Source organism: Macrobrachium rosenbergii, chromosome 14 (assembly GCF_040412425.1).
Source record: "Macrobrachium rosenbergii isolate ZJJX-2024 chromosome 14, ASM4041242v1, whole genome shotgun sequence".
Taxonomy (NCBI): Eukaryota; Metazoa; Arthropoda; class Malacostraca; order Decapoda; family Palaemonidae; genus Macrobrachium; species Macrobrachium rosenbergii.
In genome coordinates this window covers 44,534,771-44,554,770 of record NC_089754.1, presented here as the reverse complement: position 1 = coordinate 44,554,770, position 20,000 = coordinate 44,534,771, and the positions used below count along the sequence as shown (strand labels likewise).

General features: G+C 35.5%; 1 protein-coding gene across 3 annotated transcripts in view; it reads left to right on the top strand.

The window, feature by feature from the left end:
• The window catches only part of LOC136846049 (uncharacterized), a 119,864-nt gene that overhangs the window by 85,531 nt on the left and 14,333 nt on the right, over positions 1–20,000 (top strand). For all 3 annotated transcript variants that reach the window (XM_067116721.1, XM_067116719.1, XM_067116720.1), the window contains 3 exons: positions 7,801–8,063; positions 10,623–10,789; positions 18,540–18,685. In XM_067116721.1, the coding sequence (XP_066972822.1) occupies positions 7,844–8,063; positions 10,623–10,789; positions 18,540–18,685 (533 nt within the window). In that variant the 5' untranslated portion in view covers positions 7,801–7,843. The remainder of the gene's footprint in view (positions 1–7,800; positions 8,064–10,622; positions 10,790–18,539; positions 18,686–20,000) is intronic.

The following is a 20,000-nucleotide window of genomic DNA, read 5'->3' as shown; positions in this document are numbered from 1 at the left end:
ATATATATATATATATATATATATATATATATATATATATATATATATATATATATATATATATATATATATATACAGTATATCATGTCTGTCTGCTATCCATCTGTCTATGATTTGTGGAGAATGATATCCTGTAGCAACATTCTGCTATGATCGCCAATTGAAGCATCCATTTATTTATTCATTTACATGTTTCTCTGTGTATTTACGGGCGTGATGTAACTAATGATTACACGTTATTCCCAGGTGTGTAGGTATCAAGGCCATCGACCCATGCATAATTACCCACCTGAGCATACATCTATAGATTAACATTAATTACATGGACTACACATCTTACGTCTCTCTGAACAAGCTAAACGAATGTTTTCTCCATGTTAATATAGAAAAAAAAAAAAAAAAATTATATATTACTAGCCGTACAGGAATTCGCAAGGAAATGCATATCACTGAAGAGTTTCATGAAGAAAGACTACCATTACTGAGTCTGTTAAATAAACACTTAAGTACCTGCTAAAGAAAAACATTGAAACTTAGTTCTTATATCTGTTTTTTACAGTAGATATCTTTGCCAACTTCCTATAGTAAAAGATAAGTCAAATCTTTGAGGGAAGGGAGAGCAGAGCTAAGTATCGTTCTTGAGATATTTCTGGTAATTCCTTCCGTCAGGAAGGGAACCCAGGGCCCAAGTCGGGTTGGTGTTTGGAAACGAACAAGGAGAGAAGCAAGTGATAATCATTTCCCAAATTATCACAAGTGCTGATGATCCATATCTACGCTTTTAATAGAAAGAGGAATGACACACTTAGGTGATAAAAGTAGCTGGGGCCAGTTGAAATTATCATAAGTCCTGAAGATCGCTTTTAATAGAAAGAGGAATGACACACTTAGGTGATAAAAGTAGCTGGGGCAGTTGAGAACATGACATTAAGTAATTTACTACTTGTCCTTCACCTTCTAAGACTTTAGGCTTTGAAGGCACATGACTATGTTCTTTTTTTTCAGTACCCTTTGCTTGCTTCCTCTTTAACTTTATCCGTCAATCTCTATTTACATATATTGATTTCATGGAAAACTGAATGCAAAGCCAATCACGATTTATACCCTGTTTTCCATTGTTCCCTGCAGTACATCTGCAAACGTATATGGGTATGTATGTATGTATGTATATATGTATGTATGCATGTATGTATGTATGTACTGTATGTATGTATGTACGCTTTTTTTTCAAGGGCGAATATCTTCATTGGTAACCTTTCCTCCTGCTTTCACTCACAAACTGAGTAATCACGAGGTACTAAAAATTACAGACCGATACTGGCCAACGCAACGTATCCACGAGAAAAGAGATACAACAGAAAAACAAGAGCGTGAAACTCCAGTCTTAAAGCTTACAGGCCGTGAGTTAATCCCCGTCATCTTTAAGAAACCCCAAGTCTAGGGAATGGAGCTGGATGCATATAAACTCGCCGGTTACTTACGAACCTCAAGAGGATGTCTTTCGCAGCACAGAAGAATTAATGTTAATATCCTCTCTCTCTCTCTCTCTCTCTCTCTCACACACACACACAAACTTGGTTTTAGAGTCTATGACCTATTCCTAAATGCACGAGCACATTACCTGCATACTTGCATATGAGATTCTCACACAGACTGACTCACTCTCATGGCCTCTTGGGTCTTACTGTGATTCATGGGCGCTTACAACAGAAATGTAAGATCTCGGGCTAGCTTCTAAGCAATGATTTTTTTGGAGCAGTTTACTAGGTCCATGCCTCGCATGGCCGTGGGGAGCTTATACGTCAAGTGTGTCTATATTTCATATGGTGGTCACCCACCCAAGTAGTGACCGGATCCTATGTTATTTATGTACACATAACGAGAGATGTACTGAACGCGTTACTGCCTGGCATTCATCTGTAGTCACCTAGCCAAGTTGCAGCCAAACCCAACGTTGATAAAATTCATTCGAAATAGCTTGGATTTTGTAGAAAAAGTTCAACAGAGCAAAATAACCAAATGGGAAAAGGAGAAAACAGGAAGGAAGAGAAAGACAAGTATACTACAAATAAAGATAAATGCAACGAAAACTGAAACTGAGTACAAAAATACATGACAACATACAAAAGAAAATGTAACTGAACCCAAAAAAGTTTAATAGAAAAAAGAAAGACCACTTTAAAAAGTGAATAACTACGCATTATTCTGGACGTTCTTACCTTTTAGGGATGAAATAAAAACAAAATTACCACCACCTATTCCTCATTGCAAACTGAATTACAGCGAATAAGTAAATAAGGTCATATTCGGCGCTTTTGGAATTGTATTGCTTCACGCTATTTTTATATATCAATCAAACAAGCAGCCACTTCCATTATATCTTATCCTTCTCTCCCCTCTAAACTGTCCGTTCCAATCCAATTATCTCTCATATCAGGGGATGGTTTTGTCATCACGTCAGGGGTGAGGTCAGCCGGCCTCATTATCTATCATTACCTATTTTCGTTTCGGTTTTGCTTTCGCATTTCTTACTTATCCTGATCACATCTAGGTTCCCTTTCCCGTCAGCGTTCCCTTTGGGCAGAGTTATCAAAGGTGTATGTATAGTGTATAAAGACTATTTACAAGGATAATTAATTACAGTTGATGACTTGAGTGACCGGTCGACCTTGTAACTAATCATTAGGAAAAAGAGGGAAATTCTGTAATAACAACGATAACGTAATTATCTAAAACAATATAAATCTCTTATAATTATAAGCTGTATGACCAAGCCTGAATACATGGATGAATAAAACTATATTTCGTTTTCAACATCAAAATTATCTCACAGGTTTTTCAGGCCTCAAGGGAAGCCTATATAAGATACGCACTAGTGAGACTTAAAATACTGCATACAAGGACAAGTTTTCCTGTGCATTTGTTACTCTAAGACGCTAAATTTCTTAGAACAAATGCTAATTAATTTTGCCCAGTCTTTCCGTGCTGCACTTCAATCTCATGCTGCCTACCTAAACAATTATCATAAATTTCACCCCTCGTATATGCTGCAAATAGTGGCCCATAAGAGCCCAATTTGATACGCCACCTACATAGAAAACGCTCAGACTTGGAGTAATTTGGCACCGGCACTTTATGGCACCGTCTCAGGACAGGATGTTCGACCAAAACGCAGCTTATGTCACATTTAGGGCTTAACCTTTCTCCCCTCCTTCAGCTTTATCAGCTTTTATGCCTGTGCTTGGGGCAAGCGTTAAGTGCCTGATAATGCATGTCCTAAAATAGTCCATGCCGGAAGACATTTCTTAATGCTGCGGCTAAAAATAAAAGTTAACTATATTTATAAAGTGAGAGACGTGAGGGGAACATCTTCTGTACCTGGACTGGTGTCGAGTGATTCATAATATAAGCTCCGAAATAAACCCTGGAAGGGGGGCTGCACTGAATACTACAACTTGAAATAAAAGTTCACTATATATATATAAAGTGCCCGAGGTGAGGGGGAAAGCCTCCGGGATGCCTGACCACCGGAGCAGTTATTGGAAATTTTTCCAGTGCCGCTGCTGCCATTCTTGGAGTGCTTGCTTGCGTGCTTGTCAACTGGAGAGTGTTTTTTTAAATCGTATATTGTCAAAGGAAAATTCTTTGAGTTTCTCTTATGTGTTCATTTTTTGAGCAACAAAAGAGAACCGTCTCTGTCATACTTTGGCTTCTGAATGAAGGAGAAAAACCTGTATAGAAAACCTATTTAATTATCAACTGCACTAGCATTATTCACACATGAGCCCGCTCACACACACACACACACACACACACACACACACACACACACACACACACACACACACATACATATATATATATATATATATATATATATATATATATATATATATATATATATATATATATATATATATATATATATATATATATATATATATATATATATATATATATATATATATATATATATCCAAATATTATAGTATAAATATTGTATTGAGAAAATTGCTGCTATCCGTAGTCACTTAAGATGGAAATCCCTCAGCAAAAATTTTCGAGTCAGTAACTGTTTCAATAACACTTCAAAATTAATCGTATAACTAAAATCAAAAGCATAATAATACACCCTAAACTTTTATCCACCTGAGAAGAGAAAGACAGACGCATTCGCCATTTCAACGTCGTCACGAGGATACGCAATACCGAGGAGCCTTTGTTTGCTTTAGCCGGAACGAAAGTCGGGTGCTTCATTAAACAGGGAGGAAACGCCTGATCGGTGTTAAAGAGCGCTTGTCCTGGGAGTCACTGATTCCAGGAATCGGCCTAAGTGCTGATACTCCATGAGGTTTCCAGCGTCCGCCGGGGAAACGTAGTGTTCGACAGGGTTTCTGACGCTTATCATTTCTAGTTTCCAGTTTCCATGAAATACGCTGGAAGTGAATTTCAGAGATATTTTTTACGAGTAGGTTTGATTTATCGAATACGAATATTTAATTTCTCATCTTCTAGATCTCAAACAATGAAGACGCTCATCATTTCTAGTTTCCAGTTTCCATGAAATACGCTGGAAGTGAATTTCAGAGATATTTTTTACGAGTAGGTTTGATTTATCGAATACGAATATTTAATTTCTTTCTTTTTTCCTCTTATCTTCTAGATCTCAAACAATGAAGACGCTCATCATTTCTAGTTTCCAGTTTCCATGAAATACGCTGGAAGTGAATTTCAGAGATATTTTTTACGAGTAGGTTTGATTTATCGAATACGAATATTTAATTTCTTTCTTTTTTCTCCTTATCTTCTAGATCTCAAACAATGAAGACGCTCATCATTTCTAGTTTCCAGTTTCCATGAAATACGCTGGAAGTGAATTTCAGAGATATTTTTTACGAGTAGGTTTGATTTATCGAATACGAATATTTAATTTCTTTCTTTTTCCTCTTATCTTCTAGATCTCAAAACAATGAAGACGCTCATCATTTCTAGTTTCCAGTTTCCATGAAATACGCTGGAAGTGAATTTCAGAGATATTTTTTACGAGTAGGTTTGATTTATCGAATACGAATTTTTAATTTCTTCCTTTTTTGCCTCTTGCCTTCTAGATCTCGTACTAAACCAGTGATATTCACACTCGACCTCAAAGGCCTGTCGTAAAGTTTTAGTAATTTGGTGTGTTCAGAAGGTGAGGAAGTTGATGTTAATGTCAAGCCTTTCCTCATATCCGGACTTTACGACGTGGGGAAGTCCATAATAATTTCTCGGTTCAATATGTGTTCTTATGTCATTATGCCATATATAATTAGTTATGATATATATGTGTGTATGTGCATATATATATATATATAGAAAAACACACATATATATAGATACATATATATATATATATATATATATATATATATATATATATATAAATGTATATATATATATCGAAATATCACCAATAATAAGCAGAAAAAATATACAAGAAATATAAGAAAATATTATGTTAATTGTTAATGCTAAGAATAAATTAAACCAGATCATGGTACTCGTTCTCTACTAGTCGTCTATTTTGAGAACTACAGTAGATAAAATAAGATAAAAAAAATATATGATGGTAGTTCATGGTGCATAACAAAAACGGTCGAAAACAAATGTCAATCATAAAAGCAGGTAGAAAAAGATAGGCAATTTAAAAAAGTAAATTAGAAAATTATAAAATCATTTCATCATGACCAGTGGTAAATGAAAAGTATGATCATGAGAGAATAAAACAGAGTTAGCAATTTGTGAATATAGAGTATGATAATGAGAGAATAAAACAGAGTTATCAATTTGTGATGAGAGAAAATATTAAGGGAAAGAAAGTTACATCAGGACAGAAGGCAAACACAAGAGAAAAAGACCAATATAGTCCTTCAAGGTTACAGAGTACAGATAAAGAAAATCAGGCTAGTTATCTATGCTGAGAGAAATAAATTCAAGGAGAGACAGTTGCATCAGGCTACTACTACTTAAAAATGAGATAGATAAATCATGCTAGCTCTTCAAACCTGAGAGAAATGATACAGAAAATTAGCCTAGCTGTCTATTCTGAGAGAAAACAAATAAAAGGAGAGAAAGCTGAATCAAGCTACTGGCTCACGCCGAGAGAAAAAACAGTAGCTCATGCTGAGAGAAAAAATTGATGAAAACATAAATCACACAAAAAGAGAGAGAAATAAAAGGAGAGACGGATGAACCGTACCAGTTGTTCAAGCAGAGAGAAGTATCACGTGACACACTGCAGGATCAAGCTGGCATGCAGATCATTTGATCTTTTAAATACGAGGTAATAACTTAATCAGTCATGGCGCGTCATAATGGCGTCATGGACAATTATAGCCCTCCCGTTAAAATTTGGCAGCCCGTTCTTGTTGGAATTATTAATATTTATGTTAATTCTGGCGATTATTTGGTGTTAAGGTCTTCACGACTTTTTATGCCGATAATTCTCAGAATTTTCAAGATATTTAATGAGGAGACACACTTGTAATGATGCATCTAATTGAATTAAAAGATGTACACTCCTTCTTAAGTATCATTCTGAATACAAACATTTAATTTTATATAGTTCTAGGATACTATTGGAGGAGAAGTGTTATTGAATTTATTATTTCGTGAATCTATTACATTCTAAACTTGATGAGTAAATCATTTTTAAGCTGTTCATGAAAGGTTTGAGTATTTATTTTTAGTTTTCTGTCAAAGAAAACTTTTGTGCTGGCTTTGTCTGTCCGACCGCACTTTTTCTGTCCGCCCCTATATCTTAAAAACTACCGAAGCTAGCGGGCTGCAAATTGGTATGTTTATCATCCACCTTCCAATCATCAAACATACCAAATTGCAGTCCTCTAGCCTCAGTAGTTTTTACTTTATTTAAGGTTACGTTAGCCATAATCGAGCTTTTGGCAACGATATAGGAGCGGCCATCACCAGGTCGTGGTTAAAGTTACATGGGTCGCGGCCGATAGAGCATTATACCGAGACCACCGAAAGACATCTATCTTCGGTGGCCTTGATTATACGCTGTAGAGGCTGTACAGAAAACTCGATTGCGCCGAAGAAACTTCGACAAATATTTTACTTGTTTTTAAGCGATTTCGGCAATTGGCCTGTGTCTTGTTTACTAATCCCCATTCGCTTTGGTGGACATTACATTGCCTAAATTGGTCTGACGAAATTAATTCCGCTATGCCGTGTGATTTCTAAATATCCCTCGCTTTCCCTAACTGTATATCTTTGATCTAAATTGAATTGTGTACCAGGACTTTACTCGACTGCCATGGGTCACAGCTAGAGTGGAGAAAGGCATGGTGCTGAAAAGTCAATCCAAAAAGACTTGCTATGAACTGGAAGCTTAACACTCTTTGAAGCCACTCCTTTTAAGTGAAAAAAGGCATATGTACATTTATATATATATATATATATATATATATATATATATATATATATATAGATATATATATATATATATATATATATTATATATTCATATATATATATATATATATATATATATATATATATATATATATATATATATATATATATATATATATATATATGTATATATATAATATATGTATATATATAAATATGTATATATATATATATATATATATATATATATATATATATATATATATATATATATAAATAATATATACATATATACTGTATACAGTATATAAAGGAATAACTAAGACAGCAAAAAGATTAAAAAAAAATTAATTAAACCCAAAATGTTAACTTTCCATTTTCTCTCTGCAGGATCCGTGGAGCGAGGCGCCTTACGGGTGCTTAGGGCGCCACCATGATTGTCCCTCGCATAGAAGTGGAAGACGGGGAGGTTCCTGAAGATCAGAGGGATGACCTTTCGTTGCTGTGCCACGGCGTGACACTACACGGCACCGCCATGACGGACACGCAGCTGACGGTGCAATGCGAGGGGAACGTCACCTGCACCCACCTGGACAGAAACCCGGGGGCCACCATCGTTTCGCCGATTCTCCTCAGCCTCAGCGGGGTTGCAGGTTCGTGCTGGTGCGGTTCAAATCATGTCTCCGACATTATCCACTTTTCAAACACGAATACCTCTTGTTTGTGATCCTGCTTTACGAAAAGATGCAAAACTTTGACAGAGAGAACTGTCAGTAAATAATAGCATATAACAGAATATAGGATTTAGGCCAAAGGCCAACCGCTGGCTGGGACCTACAAGGTCATTCAGCGCTGAAATGGAAATTGATAGTAAAAAGACGCTAACTGATAAAAGGAGGAAAACCTCGTAGTTGCACTATGAATCAATTGTTAGGAGAGAGTGGATAGCAAGATGGAAGAAAAAGAATATGAACGGAGGTACGGTAAAAGGAATGAAAAGGGGTTGCAGCTAGGGGCCGAAGGGACGCCGCAAAGAACCTCAAGTGATGCCTTCAGTGTACAGCATGAGATGCACTGACGGCACTAACCGCCTACGGGGAACTGTCGGTAGAAATTTGATGCAGTTGGCTTTCGGTAACAAAGATGAGTAACCAACAGAGACTACAAATTGACAAATTTCTTCGGGTTTTCAATTGTCAATACAAATTCCTCAAAGCTTTCCTGACGTTTTGTTACTGTCGGTATATGTCTGGTGCAACTGGCTTTGGGTAACGAGGAGTAGGAACCAAATGAGAGTTGCGATTAACAAACTCCCTCGGTCTTCTCTTGTCGACACGAATTACTTTCAACTTTCCCGATTTTACAAAAACATCATTAGAACTTACAATAGACGTAGGGTGTCAGGCACAAACGAAACACCAACACCAATCTTTCTCCAACTCTAATTTCCGTAAATTGTCCTTTCGGATTCAAGTGGGGTGAAAGTACCTCACTGCTTACCCTGCCTCTCATATTAAGCCTGGCGTCCACGGAAGCTTCTGTAAGTATATATATATATATATATATATATATATATATATATATATATATATATATATATATATATATATATATATATATATATATATATATTATTTATGTGTGTGTGTGTGTGTGTGTGTGTGTGTACACAAATATATGTATAAAAAATACATATCATGGTTATACAACATTAGCAAACATTCAAACTGATAAGCACCGCAAGCGATCTCGAGCGGCTCCACAAAGTAACGATGAATTCGCCTGTTTCAATAAGCGCTGATCGAGTCGCCTGAAATTTACATTTGACGAGCTCCGGAAAGCCTCCGGAAACTGGCAATTGGCACTGCGAATAATCAGCACCGGCAAATCAGTCCTCTTCTCTCTTTGAGTGCCTCCACCTTCATTAACGAGGCACCAGACGAAATGCAGTACTACGCCCTCGCAGGCGGTGGTTGTATTTTCGATTTTCAAGGACAACGCCAGTTTTAGTGCGCCTTCCGTATGTTATATTTTAATGTAATTAAATCGTTGAAGAGATTGGTTTAATATATATGTAATTGAACTGTTGAAAACATTGATTTAATATGTATGAGCGTACATATATATATATATATATATATATATATATATATATATATATATATATATATATATATATTATAGTATATATATATATATATATATATATATACATATATATAGATATTATACATTTAATATATATACACGATTGTGTGTAACTTAAAAACAAATCCGTACATTCTTAAGCAGCACTTGATAAACCAACATTTTCTATACATAATACTTCAGAACAAAAGCAATTAACCATGTAAATACTTACGATATTCTAATGCAAATACAGATATGCCAGAGAATTCTATATTCTGAGTAATAATTATGAGAAAAGTTATTTTCAATCAACTTTACTACCACTGCATGCAATTATTAAGAACAACACAGTCTTAACTGCCCAGAAGTTTCAATAATCGTTGAAACGATGAGAATAATATGACGGGGCTTCCACAATATCACGGCGTTTAATGGTTTCTCGGAAATTCTGACTAAAACGCAGAATCCATTATAAATTGGGATTTAGAAATGGCTCTTTAGAGATTATATATATATACACACACATATATATATGTGTGTGTATTTATTATATCTATACAATATATATATAAATATTTATTGTGTGTTTATGTATATATATATGTGTATATATATGTATATGTATATATATATATATATATATATATATATATATATATATAATATTATATATATATATATATATGTATATGTGTATATATATGTATATGTATAAATATATATATATATATATATATATATATATATATATATATATATATATATATATATATATATATATATATATATATATATATATATATGTATATGTATAAATATATATATAATATATATTGCGTATATATATATGTATATATATGTATATATATATATATATATATATATATATATATATATATATATATATATATATATATATATATATATATATAGAGAGAGAGAGAGAGAGAGAGAGAGAGAGAGAGAGAGAGAGAGAGAGAGAGAGGTCGACGATGATATTCACATCAATAATTGAAATACATGAAGATAAAAATATGCACCAGATTTTAAAAATACAGCTGTACACTCCTTCCTCCCAACAGGTCAGATCTGGGCGCTGTATTACCTGTATACCACGACGCGACCCCAGCACTCTCGCACGGTGTTCTTCGTGTTGCTGAGCACTCTCATCTGGACAGACCTCATCGGGAAGATCATCACGACTCCACCTGCGCTGGTCGCTTACTCTCACGAAACATGGGTCGGCGGGGTGAGTTGTAGGAGGGTTATATTTCGATTCTATCTTAACCTTATTTAAGAATTTATGGATTGGATTGGAACGTCACATTTACGCCAATGGCCAAGCGCTGGGACCTACGTGGTCATTCGGCGATGAAAGAGAAATTGACAGTAAATGATGTTTGAAACGTGTAACAGGAGGTAAACCTCGCAGCTGCACTATGAAACGATTGCTAGGAGAGGGTGAAGAGTAAGAGGGTAGAAAGATAATATGAAGAGAGGTAGAGTAAAAGGAATGAACAGAGGTAGAGTAAAAGGAATGAAAGGGGTTGCAGCTACAGGCCCAAGGGACTCTGCAAAGAACCTGAGGTAATGCCTACTGTGCACCGCATGAGGTGCACCGATGGCGCTACCCTCCTACGCGGTCAGGCTGTTACGCGCTGCAGGCCGTTATGCTCTGTTAAGCCACGACAATATCACACAGCTTAATTACCCGTGGTCCTTTCATTCAATTAGCTGTAAAACCGTAGAACGGTTCTCGTGGTAGTGGTATGGACGCTGTTGGCGGTCTTCAGTTGAACTTTCCACAAGACTCCTCTGTGAATCCGGATGGCACGTGTCTTGTCGCCAGCCTCCCGTGAGGTCGTAATGACTCAGGCGACCTCACCTGATTAATTTGTGATAGGTCAAGGTCACTAAATTTATAATGACTGATATCTCTGACTTCAAAATCCTTGCAAGAAATATGTACACCATGTCTCATATGTTATTCTATATGAATGTTCGCGCACTTCGAATATTAAAAAGCAATTATAGTAATCCTTCTTGCCAGTAAAATGCAATTGATTAAAGTAATAATTATGCCAGTAACCACAAGTTTGTGACTTGAATGAAGTTTATAAATGACAGTATACATTTTGTATTACGTATTGTACTTTTAGACTTCGTCCGCTACGGAAGCAGACTGATTAAGTATACTACAATATATTTCAATGTTATACATATGACAAATAGTCGACATTTGTTTTTCAAACACCTGGCTTATACATTCATTTGAGAACCGACAATGACTCATCATTTATTGACTGGTTAGTATTAGATCCTTCTCATTTTCTACATTGCTTTTACTCATTTTGTCAGTGATTTAAAAATTCACTGGCTGATGTTATTCTCACCAAAATTGCATGTGTTGTTAGTCCAATTATTGAAGGGATTAATTTTGGTTTGCGCGAAATTACTGGACTTGAAGGTTCCTAATATCAGTCTCGACGTCATCATAATATCCTAAATTCATCAAATTATTTTAAAAATAACTTTCAACAAACATAGACCTGTAAATATGATGTACGTATTTCTCTTACAAAATTCGAGGTCAATGTTTATTTTTGACAACAGTTCACGCCTTAATACTGTATAAAAGGACATCAAACATGCATTGATTATAAATGGGAAAGCACATCAAACATGCGCTGATTATAAATGGGAATCATTTAGCCAAAAACAAATATGTTCTTGTTGCAAACTATCGGTCATAAATCATGTCTGTGGTTGTTCGTTGAATATCCGAACTTGGTTCATAATCGCTCATCTGTTTACACAAACAAGATGATTTGGAACCAAAACACATGAAACACTTCTGGTCACGTTTGAGATCCTACTGCACGCTGAGATTAACTTGCTTTTCCTTTCTTCATTTGCTTATTTGTTATATTTACTTAGATATTACTCCACCGTATCTATATTTCGCTCTTTTTTGTTTATTCCATAACGTATGGGATTTGTACTCTGTGAAATCTTGCATATGTATTCGTGCATATTTTCAAAAATAATAATGACAGTATGCTTTGTATTTCCCTCACTTTGAAATTTCCACGGATACAGTTTTATACAGTGATTGATAAAAGACTTTGCCGTTGCTTTCTAGCGTGCAGCTTCGTGCTTTCGTGACCATGTTGACAAACAATGCGCCAAGATTCGCAGGAGCGGATTCTTATCAGAAGGAATATATAATGGTCGCTCAGTTTTTCTGGAATTTTGCGAAGGTTTCAAGAAATTTTATACAATAAATCAAAGGCGAGCAGCCTACAGAGAGAGAGAGAGAGAGAGAGAGAGAGAGAGAGAGAGAGAGAGAGAGAGAGAGAGAGAGAGAGAGAGCTTAATACTTTCAATTCTAAGCTGTTCTTATCCACAGGGCTCTGACCCGCCACAGTCAACCACTTACCAGCTTAACAGATTCATAACTAATTTACTGCTTATGTCAACAGAACACAGTCGTTCCTAACGAACATCCCCCCGCCCCCCTCCCCCCTCTCTCTCTCTCTCTCTCTCTCTCTCTCTCTCTCTCTCTCTCTCTATATATATATATATATATATATATATATATATATATATATATATATATATATATATATATATATATATATGTATATATAGTATATATATACATATATATATACATATATACAGTATATATATATATATATATATATATATATATACATATATATGTATATGTATATACATATAAATATAAATGTATATATGTTTTCAGGGATTAATTTTGTTAGAAAAGACAACATTAGTAGACAGCGCCACGTATGATGCCTGCTCAGTATGCACTGGTGATCTGTGGCAGAGAGGAGCAATCAAGACCAAGAGTGTCTTGATATCCTTCTTTGGAATGAGAAAGCTTAAAGTTAATTTATGGAAGAGAAAGATTGTGAAAGTATACGGATACCATGCGGATGATATCATCATTGTTAGTATGCACTCTCAAAGGTTTTCTATAACGTTACCTATGAGGGCACAATGAGGAAGGGGGTGAGTCTTTGACCCAAATGAGCTAATAAATAAAAGAGAGTCAGGAAAGTTATAGAGTTGAAGGATGGTATCCAGGAAGAAAATGTTAAAATTGGAAGGTTGGTAAAGGACTCGTGTGTCCTTGAAAGGTACGAGACGAAATTGTTGAATGTACTTGAAATACAGATTGGTGGAAGCTTTTCTTATGAATAATACAGTTGTTTGAGAAGTACATATATATTTCAGGTCATGACACTGCCTTAATTAACGCTGGGGAAAGTAACACAAGGAAGTATTTTGATCATGTGGGACGAAGAGTGAACAAAAATGAAGTTATAATTCTAAGTGCAGTATCGAAAACAGTATCGACATGAAGGTTTAGGTGGAAGCGTAGAAAGGAATGGTACGAGAAGGTAATAAAAGTAATAAAAAAATGTTCGAAGAGAGAATGAGAGTGCATGATAACTGATGACAAAAGTATATTATGAATTGTTCATGAAAATGCGTTAGAATTTTACTCGATTCATTAGAGCAAGATGAATCACTGACAAGTTTTTGGTCATACGTTTTTCTTGAACCTACCCCTGGAAAATAACTTTTCTTAATAGAAAAAAAGTGTACAAGATCATCACTGTTTCTTAATTACAAACAGTTCGAGAATCAACTACGAAACTGAGCGAATAAATAACGAGAAGAGTAAATCCGCCGAAGATCCACCCCGTAATCTTGTATTGCTTCTCCCGAAATCTGGGACCTCCATCTAGATCCGTCTTATTCGAATCAGGTAACTGTGTAATTGAATTGCTTTATCTCCTGGCCGGTGTGCGGTTCCTTTGCCAGACGATGATGGTCATGCTCGCATTATTGCTGTATTTTGGTAATGTAAAGGTAATGACTGAAACATGTAAATAACCCGATTTGCATTGCCAGTGTCTCCCGTGAGCGATGACCAAATGCACAATTCCATTAAAGCTTGGATTGGAATTAGGTTATTAGCTTGGGGACATTTGCAATGTATATTACTTAAGTTCATACATAACTGGACGACGGCAGTGAGGCATATCATCTTAATAGATATTAACCAAACTGGTATTAACTAATTTGATGTGATTATTTTATCCATCAAGCGAATGACTTGTAAATGGTGTTACGTGGTTATAGCTGGTAATTGGCATGTAAGTGTTGGTGGGCTTAGGTGCGTGTTTGCATATATACATACATATATATATATATATATATATATATATATATATATATATATATATATATATATATATATATATATATAATATATATATATATATATATATATATATATATATATATATATGTGTGTGTGTGTGTGTGTGTGAGTGTGTGGGTGATGATGATGATGATGATGATGATGATGATGATGATGATGATGTGTGTGTGTGTGTGTGTGTGTGTGTGTGTGTGTGTGTGTGCACTCACACCATACATTGCCGAGGTTTCCATAACTTATCTTATGTTTAACAAAAACATTCCAAACATTCCTCCACAATTTCAGTGTGTAATATGAAGAAATCTGATTATATGGAAATAAATAAAACTCGAATCAAGGAAAATGAAATCCATATGCGACTATCTGTCTGTATGTGTGTGTATATATATATATATATATATATATATATATATATATATATATATATATATATATATATATATATACATACTGTATATATTTATATACATATATAAAAGAAGGTAAAAGGTTAAAGAAAGAACACAAAGGAAACAAGGTATAATGAAGGCTACTACACAGTAATCACCGGCACTCCTCTTATCTAAATCCCAATAAGACGTTTAATTCTGAGTGATGGCAAACGATCTGTAATCAAATCCCAGACCTGACCATACTGACCATAACTGGATTCCAGTCTCTACCAGACACTGTACCACGAAGCAATTATTCCCCTTTTATTTTTCTAAGAAGAGGCAGAAGCCACAATGCCCAGCGACAAAATCTTCCCATAAAACGCTGAAATGACTGACGCAACATTATACCAAGAGAAATAAATAAGCATGTAGGCGTTGCACATAGCATCCAGGAGACTGACAAGAAACCCTTCCGAAAATATAAAAACCGAGATTTTAGCTACAACATTTATCGTAGTTACGGGGGAGGAGGGGAAATATGACGTCATCATTTTTATGGCCAACTTACTCTCTTCGTCGGAATACAGTGGACAGTAAAGAAACCCCGAAAATCTTGTAAGCTTCGTCGTAAATGTTTATAGCTCGACGTTAGAGCCTCTCTTGAAGGATCGAGGAGGGATTGAGGTTCAATAGCAGCGTTGTATTGAAGCTTATGACCATCTCTGATTCTGGGTTATGTCCAAAGTTTTCAAAATGTTTAAATAGATCTCTTGTCATTCCAGTTAATAAAATTTATCACAAAGAATTGTCCATGGCAGATCTCTTATAGTGCATCACTTAGTATGCTTTATTCTAAGGAATGCAGAGGTCAAAAATTTATAATTCGTTTTTATTTTACGCATCTGAGGAGACAAAACTAGGCTAATTTAATGTAAACCGATGAAAGAAAATGAAGGAAAAATTAATTCGCTTCCACCAAGCATATCAATGAAGTCTTGGTATCTTACCTTACAGGAACCATCAATTTGAAAAATTCGCTTTGCAATTTCGCGAGATTTACTTAATGCTGGCAGGCTACCTATCACTTAATACTAATACTAATACTCATCATCACCTTGAAGACAACAAAACTTCCGTCCCCACGATACGAGACAGGAAGCAATATGCAAATATATATATTTCAGTAGAATGGTTAACGCAACTTGCATTTTTACTAACGCGAACTCACAGGAAATGGCTTGACAGAGGCACGCCCGGTTACATTTGTAAATATCATTTAAAAATATTGACCTAAAAACATCTAGAGATTCGCTCAGTGGAACTGAACCCGTCTTATCCTAGATTTCTATCTTGCCAAATGATATCAAGTTACCTAATTTGCAAACACGGCGCGGCGATTGCCAACACACACTTCTTGAAAAAATATATTCTGTTTATGAGGATCGAGTGGACATGTCCTTTCGCCTCGCTGATGTCTCGTGTACAAACAAACAAGTTTCATGTTCGTTTTCCTCTTCGTGCACAAACATAAACAAACATGGAAGTGATAAAAAACATGAGACATGACAAAAGATACAAACAACGTTTAACCACTAAGCATCAATAAACCGCGAGATTTGAGAACCCGGGAACGGTAAACAGCCAAAAGAAGTCGGTATAAACAATACACCGCCCACCCATCTCATCCTGGGGTCTATCCGCCCTTGTTTTTTCGGCTCAACTCGCCGTCTGGCGCCCACGCCCAAGTCTTAGGTGCACCGAGGCGCCTGAATAACACTATCTGCAAGCAGACAATTTCGAAGAATACTGTGCTATTTTTGCCATGACTAAATTAACGGGCAAGGGGTCTAAGCGCTATTATGGATAATTATCGACAAACAAAAAGCAGTCCGTGCTGTGATAAGTCGAACATTGGATTAATAGGTAGTCTTATTACCTGAGAGACACTAATTTTAAGACATATTTTCAAAAAGTTTTCTTAGCTTTTTATACATTAATTGCCCTTCACTTGTTTGAGACTGATACTGCGTTCCGGGAAAGATACTAAGATGAGCTAATCTTATCTATATTAGCAATTACCTATAAAGAAGGAGCTACTGACGTCACAGCGTCCTGGGAACGAGTCTATTGTTTAGCTGAGGATGGCTTAGTTTTTCTTGAGAAATGGAAGCATCAATGGGGCTGTATCTCTTAGCATAGTGTTATGTGATATTGTATAGTATCTTGTGAGAGTATAAATAGAAAACATATTTCATTATGTGGGATGACTATTTTAGATGATTACCAGGTATTCTCACTCGATCTCATAACGTTAATGTAAATGCTGACATTTGTATCCTGCCATTCTCTCTCTCTCTCTCTCTCTCTCTCTCTCTCTCTCTCTCTCTCTCTCTCTCTCTCTCTCTCTCTCTCATATATATATATATATATATATATATATATATATATATATATATATATATATATATATATATATATATATATATATATATATATATATATATACACATGTAGGTGTATATATACAGTATATTATATATATATATATATATATATATATATATATATATATATATATATATATATATATATATATATATATCACACAAAACAGTCATTTACTGAATGTTCACTAATACAATAGCACTCACACATTTCCACGTCAATTTCCATTAGAAAGGGCTTGCTTCATAAAAAAAAAAAAACCCTTCAGCTTCTCTATCCATCTTTGGAGTGAAAAAAATTCGTCTATTCAATTTCCCAGTTCTCAAAACTGCTCCATAAAATACAAATTACTAATAATTACCGTCTCTATCTGTGAAAGCTTCTTTCCAAACTTCAAAATCCAATATTTTGACTACAGAACCAGGGATACGTAGGTTTTGCGTTTCAAAAATATTCTCCCTCTTAATCTTTGCTTTGTCTGTGAACATTTGACATTTCCTCCACTTTTTTTAATATATCTTCCATAATTCTCTCTACATGGCCACACCAGGAGCTTTTTGCAGTCAATTCAGTATTTTGGTCTGAATTTAGGAACCACTTCAGCATCAGAAGTAGTATAATTGTGTGTATATATATGTATGTATACACACACATATAGTATATATATATATATATATATATATATATATATATATATATATATATATATATATATATATATATATATATATATATATATATATATTGTGCATTTACTGTACGTGTTCATACCAATGTGTTGAGAGTGAGAAATGTAACCCTACTGTTGTAAAATTTTACTTTAAACGTGAAAAAAACACAACCCAGGACAGTAAAACAACTCACTGTAAACCTGAGAAAACAAAATTCACAACTATGGAAACCCTTCTCTTCGCCCCCAGGTGCCTCTGTGCAATTTCCACGGCTTCTCCATGATGCTCATAAGCCTGGTGACTCATCTCCTGGTTTCCACGATGGCCGTCGAGAGATTCATCGGGATCCGACACGGGTACTTCTACAACAAGAACATCACTACCTCCAGGACAAAGTGAGTAAGCCTTTAGAAGCCACAGTTGCCGATTGAGTTTGGATTAATTGTGAGGGTTGTAGTCTATACCTGTTGTTACGCATCTATGCCTCGGTATGTATTTGTGGACCAGAATCGTCTGCACTATCAGATAGATTATTATTATTAAAATAGTTTAACCTGACCACTGAGCTGAATAACGGCTCTCATAGGGCTGGCACTATCAGACAGAAACGCATATACATATTCATATGCATACACTTTCCCATGCACGCCTACATACTCAAACATACACGCGCGCGCACACACACACACACACACACACACAAAACATACCGTCTTCTGTGTACAGTAGGTAGGTAGAACCACTAATGTGGTGTTATTTTCTGCACAGGGGTTTCATCTCGATCATCAGATACGTTATGAATATGGCAGTAACAGAGAGTCAACCATTTAGGAGAGAGAGAGAGAGAGAGAGAGAGAGAGAGAGAGAGAGAGAGAGAGAGAGAGAGAGATGATCCAAAAGGTTTAGGAACTTATACTGAAAGGAAAATATAAAGCCATCTCTGTAAAAATGGCACGCTGAGTGAACACCATAAAATGGAAACCTGACTATAAACTGGAAAAGTAAACTCAACACCGAAAGAAAGACCATTTGATTAAGAAACTCAAACCCATGAAAATAAAGACGACTGTGACCAAAGTCAAAGTAGAGACAAATCCGAGAAAAGGAAACGTTATGATGAAGGGGAAAAGAGTAAACAAAGAAAGGCAGTCGAAGAAAGACCTTATGACGAACTAAGGAGGCCGGGAACGTTGACTCAAAGACCTCATATGGAGTTACGACCCGTCACGGAGGCGGTACAAGAAAAATACCGTTTCCAGCTTTTGCCGGAGACCCCAGAGAAAACCGCGAAATGAGTTTCTTACGGCCCGTTGGAAGCCGTAAACCAAAGTAAAGGAGGTTTTCTGTGTCCCTTCTTAACTCTCGAAAGAAAGTAAGGCGACGCGTTTTCGAGGTCTGATTTTGACTTATTTCACGAAATTACCAGAGTAATGACAGTGTCAAGAAACAGTTGTTGGTTTCTTATGTTAACGTTTCATTTCCAAGGCAACTCTACTAACTATTCTTCGTGGAGACGCCAATAAGAGCACATTGCTATATGCATTTATTTTGTTTTTTATGCCGGTATACATTAAAAAAAGTTACTTCATGCAAACACACACCATATTCACAATTTTTAAGCCACAATTTTCGTTTAATATTCAATTCACTAATCCTTGGAAATAACTTACTCCCAAGGGAAATCTTAAGTGAAAAGTGCTTCGTTACCAG